General features: G+C 60.4%; 1 protein-coding gene across 1 annotated transcript in view; it reads left to right on the forward strand.

Moving 5' to 3' along the window:
• The first annotated feature begins 6,865 nt into the window (after positions 1-6,865).
• Positions 6,866-14,433, forward strand: part of ATG2A (autophagy related 2A) — an 18,329-nt gene continuing 10,761 nt past the window's right edge. The window contains exons 1-16 of the mRNA XM_042781540.1: positions 6,866-7,036; positions 9,308-9,470; positions 9,557-9,709; positions 9,808-9,910; positions 10,236-10,371; positions 10,568-10,666; positions 10,973-11,069; positions 11,147-11,305; positions 11,385-11,516; positions 11,976-12,213; positions 12,294-12,441; positions 12,532-12,624; positions 12,938-13,105; positions 13,196-13,439; positions 13,563-13,659; positions 13,751-13,913. Coding sequence (XP_042637474.1) covers positions 6,866-7,036; positions 9,308-9,470; positions 9,557-9,709; positions 9,808-9,910; positions 10,236-10,371; positions 10,568-10,666; positions 10,973-11,069; positions 11,147-11,305; positions 11,385-11,516; positions 11,976-12,213; positions 12,294-12,441; positions 12,532-12,624; positions 12,938-13,105; positions 13,196-13,439; positions 13,563-13,659; positions 13,751-13,913 — 2,364 coding nt within the window. The remainder of the gene's footprint in view (positions 7,037-9,307; positions 9,471-9,556; positions 9,710-9,807; positions 9,911-10,235; positions 10,372-10,567; positions 10,667-10,972; positions 11,070-11,146; positions 11,306-11,384; positions 11,517-11,975; positions 12,214-12,293; positions 12,442-12,531; positions 12,625-12,937; positions 13,106-13,195; positions 13,440-13,562; positions 13,660-13,750; positions 13,914-14,433) is intronic.

Consider the following 14,433-nt stretch of genomic DNA (forward strand, 5'->3'; position numbering starts at 1 on the left):
GGCGGCCAGGCAGGTCAAGCTTTCAGAGCCCCCGGGAGTCCCTCGGGGCCTGGAGCTTGCTGGCTGAGGCTGGGCTTACTAACTTGGGCCCATCCTGTTGGGATGTGGGGGGGGGCACGACCACAGTCCTGGGCCCCCCCCCCAGGGCCTCCGGCACCTGCCCAGTCCTGGGGAGCAGGCAGACTAGAGAGGAGGATGGCTCAGGCCTCAAGTCCTTCCTGGGGGTCCCAAAAAGTCCAGTTAGGGTTCCTATCCGGCTCTTTTGGAAATGAAGTCAGGGCACAAAGGTAGACTAGAAAGACACACAGAGAACCGGTCAGTTCCTTCTGGAAAGACACTTGGGGGCTGCAACTGAAGGGCCTCTCTTTCTCCCTCCTTCCCCTGCCTAGGCCCTAAAAGAGAGGTGCAGCCCTCTCCCATAGTCTTCCTTGCAGATGAGAAGCCCCTGGCTCCAAAACAACCCGGATCCCCCAAACTACTCCTACTCGGAATAGGGCCCGGTCCTGCCTCTTTTAGAATGCGGCCCTGGTCCTGTAGCGAGCTTCTCTAATCGGGCCCTTTGCCTATGCCATCCCTCTCCTGGAACCTGGGCACCCTCCCCCACCTCAGCTCCTCCTTCCTCGCCCCCCAAACCTCGTAGGCCCTTGATGTAGGGGTACACTCACTTCTCAGAAACCCAGACTTTGGTCCCCAGCCCTCCGGGGGTGCCCGTGGGGGTGGAGGGCAGCGGCGCCGCTCAGAGGCGCTGGAGCTAGGCGGCGGATCTCCTGGGTTCTCCTCTCCCGGGGGCTTCAGGGGGCTGGAGCATCCCGCCAGCTCAGCCCCCGGCCCGGGGGGCGGGCGCACCGCAGGCTCCGGGCTGCCCCAGCGGAGTACGGACCTCTGCCTGGAGTCCGCGACTCCGACCCGGCGCGGCGCAGCGGAGCCCAGCTCTGTGCGCACCGGCACCCGCGCCCAGCTGCTCAGGATGACATCAAGTCACCTCCCCCCGCCCGGCCCGTACCTCCCCGCGGGTGGGGGGGTCGGGGGCTGCGCCAGGCGGGCCCGGGGGCCTCTGGGAGATGTAGTCCCCGCTGCGCTTAAAGGGGGCGGACCAGCGCCCGAGGTAACCCTGCGTGCGGACTCGGGATTTGGTTTCCAGCTCTGGAAACCAGAGAGTACCGTGGACTAGAGGCCTCGCTGGGGCTAGACTTTTGGCTTCTGGAAGGGAGTTTGCGTGGCGTATGAAAAGGACTCAGGAATTTGTACCAGGAAGCTAGGGGCGATAACAGCACACTGGGATGAAACGGGCCAGCATCCTATGCCGGGCCTAAGGAATCGCCTGAGCCCCTCTGTCCCAGGCCACCGCCATGAGAAGCCCTCCTCCAACCCAGAAGGGCTGGACACTTCAGAGGCCCCTGGGAAACCGGCACTGGATGGGTTAACGATCCGCGGCGAGTCGGGGCATGCTGGGCGGGGTGTGGTTCACGAGAGGCTGCTGGGAGATGTAGTCCATCCTCAGGCCTGCAGTCCCCCTCCCGTCCTTTACTGGGTATGGTGACATCATAGTCTCGGTTTTAAAGGGCTATGGCAAAGCGTCAGAAGTGTCCTCCTGGCGCTGCCACGCCACCGCAAGCAGGCTAGGCTCTCTGGATGAACCTCCCAGTCTCTCTGGTCCCTAAGCTGCATTAGGAGGGCCCCTGGTTCAAAACCCTGCTGCAGGAGATCAGGCACAAATGGAGCTCCAGGAGTTGGGCATTCCAGCCAAAGTTCCCACCCTAAAGTCCTAGAAGCCTGGGCCCCAGCTCCCTTCATTCACCTCTGAGCCCCAGCCCCAGCACTACCTGTGAAATCTCTACCCTGAAGTCTGCCTGGCCCCATAGCAACTCCAGGCCCACGCTGAACAGCAGGAGCTGGCAAGCACAAGGGGCATTGAGGTTAGGGAGGGGCTGTGGCCCTTTCAGCCTCTGCTCCCCTGCTTTGGCCCCTGCTGAACATCCAGTGCTCCAGTGGAACCTCCCAGCCATCCTCCCCACTGCAGAGGCAGCCTGGGTGCCCAAGGGTGCCCGCATGCATCAGAAAACAGGCCGCAGCCTACCAGGCTGGGCTGTAGGACTGTACCACTGCACCTGGCAACTGCCCCTTGCTCGGAATCTGCAGCAGGCTTCACCCATCTGGGCCTCAGTGTTACCCTCTGTCAAATGGGAGCCTGTGATCTCTCTTCTAGCCCACATCCCAGGCACAGGAGGCTTCTCCCACATCCCTGGGGCCAGCATGACAGGGAGACACCTTGGAGCCTGTATCATTAGAGGGACCAGCGGCCAAGTCCCACCTCCCAGCCTAGGTCAGAAGGGCAGTGGCTCCACCTCAGCCCCTGGGGGCCAGTGACCTAGACTCTGAGGGTCTCAAGGCCAGGCCAACCATGGATGGCTAGAGCTTTGTACAAGATGGTACGCTATTTGAGGGCTTGGGGGTGAGGGAGATGGGAACATGAGAAGAGTTACAAGACTTCCTGGATGAAGCAGAATTTGAAATAGGTTTCAAAATAGATTCAAGGTCACTTGGGGGTGCGAGGTTGAAATCTCTTCCTTTTTTTGAAAAAAAAAATCTTTTGTTGTCCTTCAGTGCCATTGAGTCAGCTCCGACTCATAGCGACCCTGTGTACAACAGAATGAAACACTACCCAGTCTTCCACCAGCCTCACGATACTTGCTGTGCCTGAGCCCATCGTTGCAGCCACTGTGTCGATCTGTCTTGTTGAGGGCCTTCCCCTTTTTCACTGACCCTCCGCTTTGCCAAGCAATGATACCCTTCTCCAGGGAATGGTTCCTTCTGACAATATGACCAAAGTAAGTGAGACGAAGTCTGGCCACTCTTGCTTCCAGGTAGCATTCCAGCTGCACTTCCTCCAGGACAGATTAGTTCATTCTTCTGGCAGTCCAGGGTACTGTCAGTATTCCTCGCCAACACCACAACTCAAAAGCATCAACTATTCTTGGTCTTCCTTACTCATTGTCCAGCTCTCACATGCATATGAGGTGGTTGAAAGCACAATGGCTTGGGTTAGGCGCACCACACCTTAGTCTTCAAAGTGACATCTTTTCAGCACTTGAAAGAGGTCTTTTGCAGTAGATTTGCTCAGTGCAATATGTCATCTGATTCATTGACTGCCATTTCCACTGGTGTTGGCTATGGATCCAAGTAAACTGAAATCTTTGACAACTTCAGTCTCTTCTCCATTTATCGTGATGCTGCTTATCGACCCAGTTAATATCTTTATTGAGATCCAATCCACCCATTTAAAGTGTCCAGTTTGATGGTTTTCTGAAAGTCACAGATGAAATTTCTCCATATTCAGATCCCACTGTACTCATGGTCCTCCCTGAGCCACCCGGCTGGGCTCCTGCAGCCTGAACGCCCATTTTTTTAGCATCCTCTAGCCGGAGGGTCATCTGATGGGAAGGCCAACCTGAGACGCACCCCAGGGAGCTCTGCTCAGTTGGATCCCTGTACAGCCCCCAGGCCACCAGCCATGATTCCCTTCCACACCCTTCCTCATCCCTCCAGGACACCCCAGAGGGCTTCTGGGTGGGCCTCCCTGGAGGAGGGAGAGCCTCCCACAGGCCTCAGATGCTGTGTTACCTGCTGCGCCCCCACCTGATCTAAAGTGAGGGCACAGCCTGGCCCTCTCCCTCCCCGTCCTCTTTACTATGGGAACCCCGGCCCCCAGTTTAAGTTGTCTGAGGGTTCAGTCATTGAGTAAAAGCCTCCTGTTGCAGTGATGGGCCGGGCTGTGGCCGTGGTGGTTCACTGGTAGAAGTCTCCCCTTCCACGTGGGAGACCCTGGTTTGATTCTGGCCAATGCACCTCCAGTGCAGACACCACCTGTCTGTCATTGGAGGCTTCTGTGTGGCCCTGATGCTCAACAGGTTTCTGCAGGCCTTCCAGACCGAGACAGACTAGGAAGAAAGGGCTGCCAGTCTATTTCTGAAGATCAGCCAATGAAAGCCCGCAATCTGATCTGGGACCCATCGTGGGGGCGGTGCCAGGCCAAGCAACGCCTCCTTTTGTGGTGTGCAAGGTCACTGGGAGTGGGGCCGACTGGACAATGGCTGAGTATAGTGCCGTGTGCATGCCACCACGGTGCCGTGTGCAGCACCAGCATGGTTTTTAGAGCTGTGGCTGACTACGGTGCCGTGTGCAGTGCCGCCATGGTACCGTGTGCAGCACTGCCACTGTACTTGTTGGAGTTGCTGGACACAGACCTGTCTAGGCCAAAAGCAGGGCACGGGACTCAATCCTCGGAATACTCCTTTGGGATCACCAACATCACCTTCCCTCCCAAGAGAATATTGTCCACTTTATCCTGGCAGCATTTCATTCATTCTGCTGTGACCTGAGCGAGGCTGGGCAATGACTATAACTTTGAAGTGGCTTGGGACAGAGGTGCCTAAGATGAAGGAATTGCCTGGGGGAGGTGGCAGGAAGGACCCTAATGCCCCCTCCCAGCTCTCGATTAATCCTTTGCTTTGGTGCAGACCCAGCTCTGTGTCCCATCAACAGACAGATTCAGGCTCAGGAGACGAATGTACCAAGCAGTCAAGTTACAAGGAGAGGCAGACGTGAGTGCGGCCAGACCCCGGAGCCTGCCTCGTTGGGGGAATACTGGGGGCCGGGACACTCTGCACAGCCCAGTCCAATCTTTCCGCTGGTGCGCCCCATTCCCACCACCGGGAGGGTCACATGCTGCTAGACTGCACACGAGGACGACTGTTCCTGGGCCCCCTAAGAATACGCCCATTGAGCCCCACTGCCCTTCTCCGGAAGGAGACGAGGAAAAGTGCTGGTTCATTCACTTGCTCCACAGGCGTGTAGGCACGAGGCCTCCCCACTTCCCTACTTCCTCTTCCACAAAATGAGGATATTAATAGTACCGCCCGAGTGAACATCTGGTGAGGAGCAGATAAGATGGCGAGTGTGAGGTTGGCGGCCAGGGCCCGGATGTCACGCGTGCTCAGTTCGTGTCTGTTATCGTTATTCATTGAGTGAGCACCTAGTGAACACGCCATACCCGACTTGTAGTGGGGAGCAGAGCTGCATCCTACAGGCATTTCCTGAGTAGCCATCTTTCCTGCCTGCCTCCCTGGGCCGGACCTTCCCAATTTTCCTGAAATTTCCTTAGAGGCCACGGTACACTGCCTGCTTGTGCAACCCCAGGTCACAGGGGATAACATTGAGGCTCACAGAGGAGTTGTGACATGGCCAAGGCCACCCAGGGCTAGGATTGGAGTCCAGGTCCCCTGGCCTGGGGGCGCAGGGTCCCTGTGGATCAGGCTGACCTTGGTCGGCATCACTTTGCAATGGAGTCCATCTTTTCCAAAACCCAAGACCAAACCCACTGCTGTGGAGTCGATTCCAACTCATAGCATCGCTTATGGGACAGAGTGGAACTGCCCCACAGGGTTTCCAAGGCTGTCACTCTTTACAGAAAACCAAACCAACCAAACCAAACTCACTGCCATGGAGTCGATTCCGACCCATAAAGAAGTGAAGCACAAACCAAACCCACTGCCATTGACTCGATTTCAACTCACAGCGACCCTAGAAGAGAGTAGAACTACCCCACAGGGTTTCCAAGGCTATAAATCTTATGGAAGGTGACCGCCTCGTCTTTGTCCCACCAGTTGGCTGGTGGGTTCAAACAGCCAACCTTTTGGTACCCACATGCTTTAACCACTACAACACCAGAGTGCCTCCTTATTCAAAAAGAAAGCTGTAGGCACAGGCAGGAACAGCACAGGTTGTGTGTGGGGCCAAGGCTGCAAAGCTAACTTTGCCTGTGAAGGGCCAGAAAATAAATATTTTAGGCTTTTGGGGGCTTCTGCCTCAAGTCCTCAGCTCTGCGGTACATGGGACAGCGGCCCTAGAAAATGGCTAGAGAAACTTTAAGCAAAACTTTATTTATGGATACTGACATTTGAAGGGATAGGATTTTCAAGTGTCTCAAATTTCTTCTTTTTATTTTTTTCAACAATTTGAAAAATGTTAAACCATTCTTAAGGCCGGTGCAGTAGCAATTCACGGCTGGTCTGGGGATTTAGAACCCATTCTTTACTGATTTTAGGATTTAGAAATATGAAAAGTTGGTATTATTCCAGAGAGGCCCCAGGCGTGACCAACTGCAGGGAGAAGGGAGGGTCAGTTAATCTCCTGGTGCGATTCCCCGCCCCCCGCAGGGAGCGGATGGAAGACTTCTCAGGTGGAGGGTTCTCGGCTATGTTTGGAACCTGGTGGCAATAGGCCATAGCCTAGAGGGGTTTTAGGAGGATTGAATGAAGAGATAAAGGATGATAAGGCGTTTTGTAACATGCAAATGTTTATTGGATTGTTTCCACAGCTGCGGACTGCAGAACTCTCACTGGTTTTTATCCCTCAGGGTAGCTTTCTACGAAGTTTGACGGGCCACTGTCCCTTTAAATTTTCTCCAACTACCTGAAGTAGTTGGAGGAGTCGGCACATGCGCATTGCATTGCAGGACTGGCACCTCAAGCCACAGCCCACCCACAGTATGTAGACTGAGGTTAAAGGTCCTCCCACACAGTAATTTTACGCAAGCGTAAATCATGATTGGGAGCACTTTGTCATGCAGAGAGCTCAGTCCCTTTTTCGCGCTCGAAAGCTCCGCCTCCCGTGGCCAATCACTAGGCCTCGCCCTTTGCAATGGCCAATGACAGTGAGCGTGGGGGGCGTGGCTGGGCGTCCGGGGGCGCGGCCTGGGGCTGAGAGAAGCGGCGGGGCGAGCCGGGGGCTCCAGTGAACAGCGCAGCCGGACGGGGATCGCGGGCGAACGGCGAGCGGAGGCGGCCGGGGCCCAGCGGTCTCCGAGATGTCACGATGGCTGTGGCCATGGTCGAACAGTGTCAAAGAGCGAGTCTGTCGCTACCTGCTGCAACACTACTTGGGCCACTTCTTCCAGGAGGACCTCAGCCTGGATCAGCTGAGCCTGGATCTGTACAAGGGCAGCGTGGCCCTCCGAGACATCCACCTGGAGACCTGGGTGAGGAGCCAGGCCCGAGCCTGGGAGGGCGCTGGGGAGGGGGTCGGGACGCGGAGACCAGAGGTTCCTCGCGACGCCGGCCGGACAGGGGAACCAGGCTGCGGGTGCGGCTGGGCCGGGAGTCCTGGCCTTTTCCAGGTATCCAGGACCCCAGCTGGACTCCCCAGGACTTTTCCAGAGAGCCAGAAGCTGGGCGGGAATGGGTTCCTGTCCCCACTTCACAACAGGGAAAGCTGAGGTTGGGAAGGGGGATGTCACTTGTCTGGAGGGTGCCAAAAAAAAAGGACTGAATGGAGAGGCGAGCACTGGAGGGAGCTGAGCAACCAGGGCTCTGGTGGGACCCCCCAGGGCAGTGACAGTGGGGCAGGGCAGGCTGGCAGGGGTCTGGAGTCTGGGGCCAGCACCTGTGGAAAAGGTACCCTGACCCCCTGACCCAGCCGGCGATCCTGGCCCTAGGGGGTGGGGTTCCCTCCGGATGTGGATGTCAACAGCACGTCACAGCCCTTGTTGATCAACACCGCGTGTGACTCCTGCACTGTCTGCTTCCTGGAGTTGCAGAGAGTGGGCCGGCCAGAGGGTATTGAAGGAGTGTCTTGGGGGTCAGCATCCAGGCCTGGAGGGGACTCCTTGGGAAGCAGGGAGGCCTGTCCTCAGCTCCGGAGGCCAAAGGAGAGATGGCTGGGCTTGGTCAGAGGCCCTAAACTGGGGCTGGTGAGGGGCGGTGACTCACAGCTCCACTGATCTGGGAGTTGCAAAGGAGACTCCAATTAGAGGCCCCAGCCTTGGGCTGGCACTGGGTCAGTCTTCCTGGTCAGAGCAGCTGGGGTCGGGGGAGGCTTGGAGTCAGGAGCTTCGAAGTTGGGACAGAAGGAGGGGCCTGGCCTCAGGAGGGGGTCACATGGCCACCAGGTGTGCAGAAGCCTGCAACTCTGAGCAGGAGGAGTTAGGCAGCCGGAGGTCAGTCAGGCCTCCTGAACAAACACGGGAACCCTGGCGTGGGGGCAGCTCCCAGGAGCCCTTAGCTGTGAGTTCCAGAAGGGGATTTCTCTGACCTTTGACCTCAGTTCCTTAGACTGAAAGACCTATGGGCTGCCCCTTTCTACTTCCAGAAAAGGAGCTCTGGTGGCTTAGTGCCTAAGGCACTTGACTGCTCACCAGAAGGCTGGCGGTTCAAACCCACCAGACACTCCTCAGAAGGAAGGTTGGGCAATCTACTTCCTTAGTGATACTGCCTGGAAACCTCAGGAGGGGTCACTATGAGTCGACGACGACAACAACAACAACAACTTCCAGAAAATACTCCCTCCCTGCCCTGCCCTACTCCTTTCAGCTGGGGGTTGAATTTGCTCCTAGCTAAGCTACTTTCCAGCCTGCCCCCAGGGAGGAGCTGGGCCTGGTGGGCTCTTTCTTAGTAACCAGTTCCTGCCCCCAGCTGCTTGGCCTGTAGCCCCCACCTTGAAGACTCCAGAAGCCAGAGCCTGGGAGAGGATGGGGATAAAGGCCTGAGGGTCCCCACCTCTGTCCTCTCAGTACATTGGTGACCGGACCCGTCCCATCCCCTCTCAAAGCCTCAGTTTCCCAACCTGCATCTGTGGGTGAAGAGCCTGGACACATCTCAGTGGGCCATCTGGCCCTGCTGTTTATTCCTGGGTCCAAAAGGTGCTGTCTGGGTGATGATACCCCGTAGTGCCACCGGGGTCACACATAGAAGGCAGGGGGTCCAACGCCAACAGACACTTTAACTAGAGGTTCACCCTTTGCCCCAGAGAGGTTACAGCTCCACCATGGGTTTGGAGCCAGGGTCCCTCTCTGGCCCCAGGTCAGCCCCCTGCCTGCCTCCTGGGCACTCTTCCCCTCAGGCTTCACGTCTCAGCCCAGAGCAAGCGTGGGTCCCACCGAGCTGGCCTGGAAGGCCCCACCATCCAACTGCTTCACCCTTCAGCTCTCCCCTCTGACCTCCCACGGTGGTTAGAGCCCCCACCCCACCTCCCGAGCACCCTTCCCCAGACTGAACACTCTGACCCCGGGGAGGCAGGGGGCATTGCAGATACTTGGTGTACTCATAAGCTGTCAGCATGTTGAAGGTGCTTAGACTTTCTGAAACGAGTGTAGAAGGAAGCACGTGAGCCGGTTTGAAGGGGTCGGCAGGGGTAAAGGAAGGGCCCCGTAGGCGGCAGGGGGAGCCGGGAAGCTTGGGGTGGGGGGCAGCAGCTGGGGAGACAGCCTGCTTTGGGGCTTCCCTGAGCCGCCTCTGCCCCCACCCGCTCCCAGTCTGTGAACGAGGTGCTGGAGTCGCTGGAGTCGCCGCTGGAACTGGTCGAAGGCTTCGTGGGCTCCGTGGAGGTGGCTGTGCCCTGGGCCGCGCTGCTCACCGACCACTGCACTGTGCACGTGTCCGGCCTCCAGCTCACCTTGCAGCCCCGCCAGGGCCCAGGTCAGGGCCGGAGGACAGGGCCCGGTGAGGGTAGGGGGGCAAGCAGAGAGGGGGCCTGCCTGCTCTGAGCCCCTTTCCGTCCGCAGGCTCGGGGGCGGCTGACTCGCAGAACTGGGCCTCGTGCATGAGCACAAGCCTGCAACTGGCCCAGGAGTGCCTGCGGGACGGGCCACCGGAACCCTCAGAGCCGCCCCAGCCCCTGGAGGGGCTGGAGGTGTTTGCCCAGACCATTGAGAGTGGTGAGTGGCCCCAGGACAGGACCCCCGGGCACAGCAAGGCCCAGCCTCCCGCCATTGCTCGGTCTGAGCCTGAGACACCCCCACCCCCACCCCCCCAGTGCTGCGGAGGGTCAAGGTGACTTTCCTGGACACTGTCATGAGGGTGGAACACACGCTGGGGGACCGGGAACACGGCGTGGCAGTGGAGGCTCATGTGCAGAGGTGGGTGTCGGGCGGGGGGGTGGCGGCTGCAGCGTGGCCCTGCCCCTCCTCTCTGCCTGGGCTCCTGGGGAGTAGTGGGCAGGTCTGGGGGGTCTTCCGGGTCGGGTATGAGGCTATGTTGAGAACCTGGAGTGGCGGCTGGGGCCCCAGGGGCAGGTTAGAGGCTTGGGGATGTGAGGAACAAGGACTGGCCTAAGCCCCAGACTGGATGGGGTGGCCCAGGACAGCCGATGTGAGGGGTTAGGCTCTGACCCTAGCCCCCGGCAGAACAGTGCGTGGAGAGGGCGTGGGAGGCCCGGGCTAAGAGCTGAGTCCCCCGCTCCAGGCTCGAGTACTGTGACGAGGCCTTGCGGGGCTCAAGCCCGGCGCCCCCAGTGGACGTGCACCAGCCGCCCGCCTTCCTCCACAAGCTGCTGCAGCTGGCGGGGGTCCGCCTGCACTTTGAGGAGCTCTCCCCACAGGTGAGAGGCCTGATTCCTGGGCTCTCTCTGACTTGCCTGCTCCCACAGTCCTTTGCACCTTTAACCCCCGTTCTCTCTGGCCCTTCACCCCAGCCCCACCCTGGGCTCTCCCATCCTTTCTGATTGATTACCCGCCATTGCTCACTCCATCTCCTCAGCACCCCCACACACATACATCATGTCTTCTTGTCTCCAGGAAGAGCCCCCCGAGCCCCCTCTGCAGATCGGCAGCTGCTCAGGGTATATGGAGCTGACGGTCAAGTTGAAGCAGAATGAGGCCTTACCGGGCCCCAAGGTGGGTCCCCAAGTTCCTGGGAGGAAGGCGTGTGCCCCATCCCATGCTCCACAGCAATGCTGGTCCTCTCGAGACCAGGGGAGGTGGGGAGGGCATCGGGTGGGGGGAGCTACTGGGCCCTTGGTAGCGGGAGGCACTGAGGCTCAGAGAGGCCAGGTGTTATGGCCAGGGTCACACAGTAAGGTGGTAGCAGATGTTGGACAGCAATGGGCTGCTGACCTCCCTAGGAGGAGGAGAGGTGAGTGGGGCTTGCAGAGGGCTCGGGTGGCCTTTGCAGGCTACACTGCCACCCTCCTGTGCCCCTAGCTGGAGGTGGCTGGACAGCTGGGTTCCCTGCACTTGCTCCTGACCCCACGGCAGTTTCAGCAACTCCAGGACCTGCTCAGTGCCATGAGCCTCGCAGGTGAGGCCTCGGGGTGCCCAGGGGCTGGGGCTGGCTGGGGCCGGGCTGGCCACCTGGACTGAAGTGTCTTCCTACAGACCCCGAGGGTCTGGCTGACAAGTTGAACAAGAGCCGCCCACTGGGTGTGGAAGACCTGTGGCTGATCGAGCAGGACCTGAACCAGCAGCTGCAGGCGGGCACTGGTGCCGAGCCCGAGCCCCTCAGCCTGGACCCCCTGGTCAACCAGGACAGCACTGGTGGGTATGGGGCATGGCGGGTGGCTGGGGTGTGCTGAGCCAGGGCCGAGCCTACACCCTGACGCCCCCGGCCTTGCAGACCTCTTCTTCTCCATGGCCGGCCTCACGAGCAGCGTGGCCTCCGCGCTCTCTGAGCTCTCCGATGTGGACCTGAGCTCCTCTGTGTACAGTACCTCTCCCCACCGGCTCTCTACCCAGGCCTGCCCAGCCGGTGAGTCCAGGGCAAGAAGGGCCTGCCATGGTCTGTGGGGAGGTGTCCTAGGATGTCTGGAGTCCACCACCCGTGCGCAGCTCCCTGGTGACAGCCATAGACAGAGCCAGAGCTCTTGGGGGCCAGTGCCATGCTCTGAGGCTCACTTTCCCCTCTGTAAGGGCCACATGTTCTGGATTAAGTCAGCCAAGTGCTTGCTGGGTGTCAGGCCCTGGGCTGAGCGTCCTCTCTGCTTTGTTACATCCTCCCAGCCACCTTAAGGGTTAGATTGAGCCAGGGCAGAGGGCTGGTCAGACTGCCTGCCCAAGGCCCTGCCTGAGCCACACAGTGGAACAGCTCAGCCCACCACAGTCTGGGGGGCCCAGGGCTTCTTCCAGCCTGGTGTCCACCCGTCACCTGACCTGGGGTACCTGTGAGCTCTGGGGAGCCCCTGATGAAGCTTCCTTTGTGCCCCCTCAGGCAAGGCGGTTCCCACGCCCCTCCCAGACACCCTGCGCCCTGACTCGCTGCTGAAGATGACCCTGGGGGGGGTGACATTGACCTTGCTGCAGACGGCTGCCCCGGATACCAGGCCACCTGACCTCCCCACCCACTTTTTTGCTGAGTTTGACGCCGCCAAGGACGCGCCTTTCGGCTCCCGCGACTTCCACCACCTCCGGCCACGCTTCCAGAAGGCCTGTCCCTATAGCCATGTCCGGTACAAGCCTGAGGCCGGGGCCCAAGGAGACCCCTGCACCCCCTCCACCCTCCCTCTGATGCCCGTCTTCTGCCCTGCAGGCTCACGGGTACGGCCGTGCAGCTGTCCTGGGAGCTTCGGGTGGGTCCCAAGAGCCGCCGGACCACCAGCACAGACGTGCGCTTCGGGCAGCTTGAGGTGCTGGAGTGCCTGTGGCCCAGGGGCACCCAGGAGCCCGAGTACACGGAGGTGAGGGCAAGGTCCAGGCTGTGCACGGCAGGGCTGGAGGCAGGGCAGGGGATGGGGCAGGACCCTGCTCACCGCCCTGTCCCCTCTCAGGTCCTCAGCTTCCCCAGCAGCCCGGGTTCCCAGGCCTCCGCTCAGCCCTGTGCCCACCTGCGCCACACCCAGACCCTGCGCCGAGTGTCCAAGGTGACCAGCTCCTCCCAGGCCTGGCATCCATCCCACCTTCCTGGCCCCTGCCGCCCTCTGCTCTGCTCCACACCCATCCCCCTTACCTGTGATCCACGGGCCCTGACACATCTCTCTCTGGCTCTCCTGTCTCGCTGCCTCTGTCCCTGTCTCGACACAGAAAGCCCCTGCTTGGCTACCGAGCCTGAGAGCAGATAAATAGACCAGCATGGTCTGCCTCAGGTCCTTCTCCCTGCCGCCTGCTCAGGGTGCCCTTCCCAACCTGCCTACCCCGGCCCCCAGCCCTCGCTGGCCTGAGCACCTTCTCCTGCAGAGCCGACCCCGGCACCAGACCACCTGCCACTGCCACTCAGAGCTGGCCCTGGAGCTGGCCAACTTCCAGGCGGACGTGGAGCTCGGAGCCCTGGACCGGCTTGCCGCCCTGCTACGCCTGGCCAGCATGCCCCCCAAGCCGCCTCCTGAGCCTTCTGCCAGCCTGATGGTGAGACGCAGGGCAGGGCGTGGGCTGTGGCTCTCGACCACAGTGGGGTCCTGGCAGGCAGCTCCGAGCAACCCCCCTACCCTCCCATAGACAGAGCCCCCACTCGTGGCCGAGCAGCGGACAGTGGTGTGGCTCTCGGCGCCCCGGGCCACGCTGCGGCTGCGCTTCCCCATCGCTGACCTGCGGCCCGAGCGGGACCCCTGGGCCGGCCGGGCTGTGCGGGCTGAGCAGCTGCAGCTAGAGCTGAGTGAGCCCCAGTTCCGGTCGGAGCTGAGCAGCGGACCTGGCCCTCCTGCCCCTACCCGCCTGGAACTGACCTGCTCCGACCTGCATGGTAGGAAGCAGGGACCCTGCCCCCCGGCTTCATGGGCACCAGCCTCTCCCTGGCCTTGGGGCGGTGGGCAGCACATCCCTTGGGCCACTGCAGACTGTGGGCTGAGGGAGGGTTTCCCCACAGGCACCTACGAAGAGGGAGAGAAGCCGCCCGTCCCCTGCCTGCGTGTCTCCAAAGTCCTGGATCCCAGAGGCCCAGGACGCAAGTACTTCCTGCCCCAGTAAGTGCGGCTGCTCCTGGAGGGAAGGGGCTCTGCTTCAGGAGCAGGGTGTGGAGGCCTGTGGGCCAGTGACAGGCCTGTGCCCCGGCAGGGTAGTGGTGACCCTGAACCCGCAGCACAGCAGCTCCCAGTGGGAGGTGGCACTGGACAAGGGGGAGGAGCTGGAGCTGTCATCGTCCGAGAACCCCTGCGAGCTGCGGGAGCCCGAGCCCTCGCCCTTCTCCTCCAAGAGGACCATGTATGAGACCGAGGAGGTGAGGTCTGCCCAGGTCCTGCCCTGGGAGCCCCCTGTGTGGCTGCGGGTGAGGGGCAGGGCCACAGGGAGTTCGTGGTGACTTGCCCTCTCTTGTGACCTGGGGTCTGTAGGTTTCAGAAGCCCCTGCTTGGAGGCAAGGAGTGAGGCACCCTGGGGGTCCTTGCTCAGGACCCCGTGCCACCCTCACCCTCTGTGGGTGGTGTACCTCTGGTCTTCTTCCCCAGAGGTGGTTTGGATCATGGGAGGCATTCACAGCCTGGCCTCTGGGTTTGAGCCCAGCTTGGCCACTCTGCAGCTATGGTGTCTTGGAATGTTCCTAACTTCTCGTCCTCAGTGTCTTCAACTGTAAAGTGGGTGGGCTGGTCTCCATCTTAGGGTTGTCATGAAGATGAAAGTGGGGTAGCAAGCTCTCCCTGGTAGTGGCCTTAGAGCGGGCCTGGCGTGCAGTCAACACTGTGCAGGACGTGGCTGGTACACGTCCGGCACGGGAGGGGCGGGACGCGAGCCTGGGCTGTCCA

Source organism: Orycteropus afer, unplaced genomic scaffold (genome assembly GCF_000298275.1).
Source record: "Orycteropus afer afer isolate SDZICR_OR568_19922 unplaced genomic scaffold, OryAfe1.0 scaffold00130, whole genome shotgun sequence".
In the NCBI taxonomy this organism is placed as follows: domain Eukaryota; kingdom Metazoa; phylum Chordata; class Mammalia; order Tubulidentata; family Orycteropodidae; genus Orycteropus; species Orycteropus afer.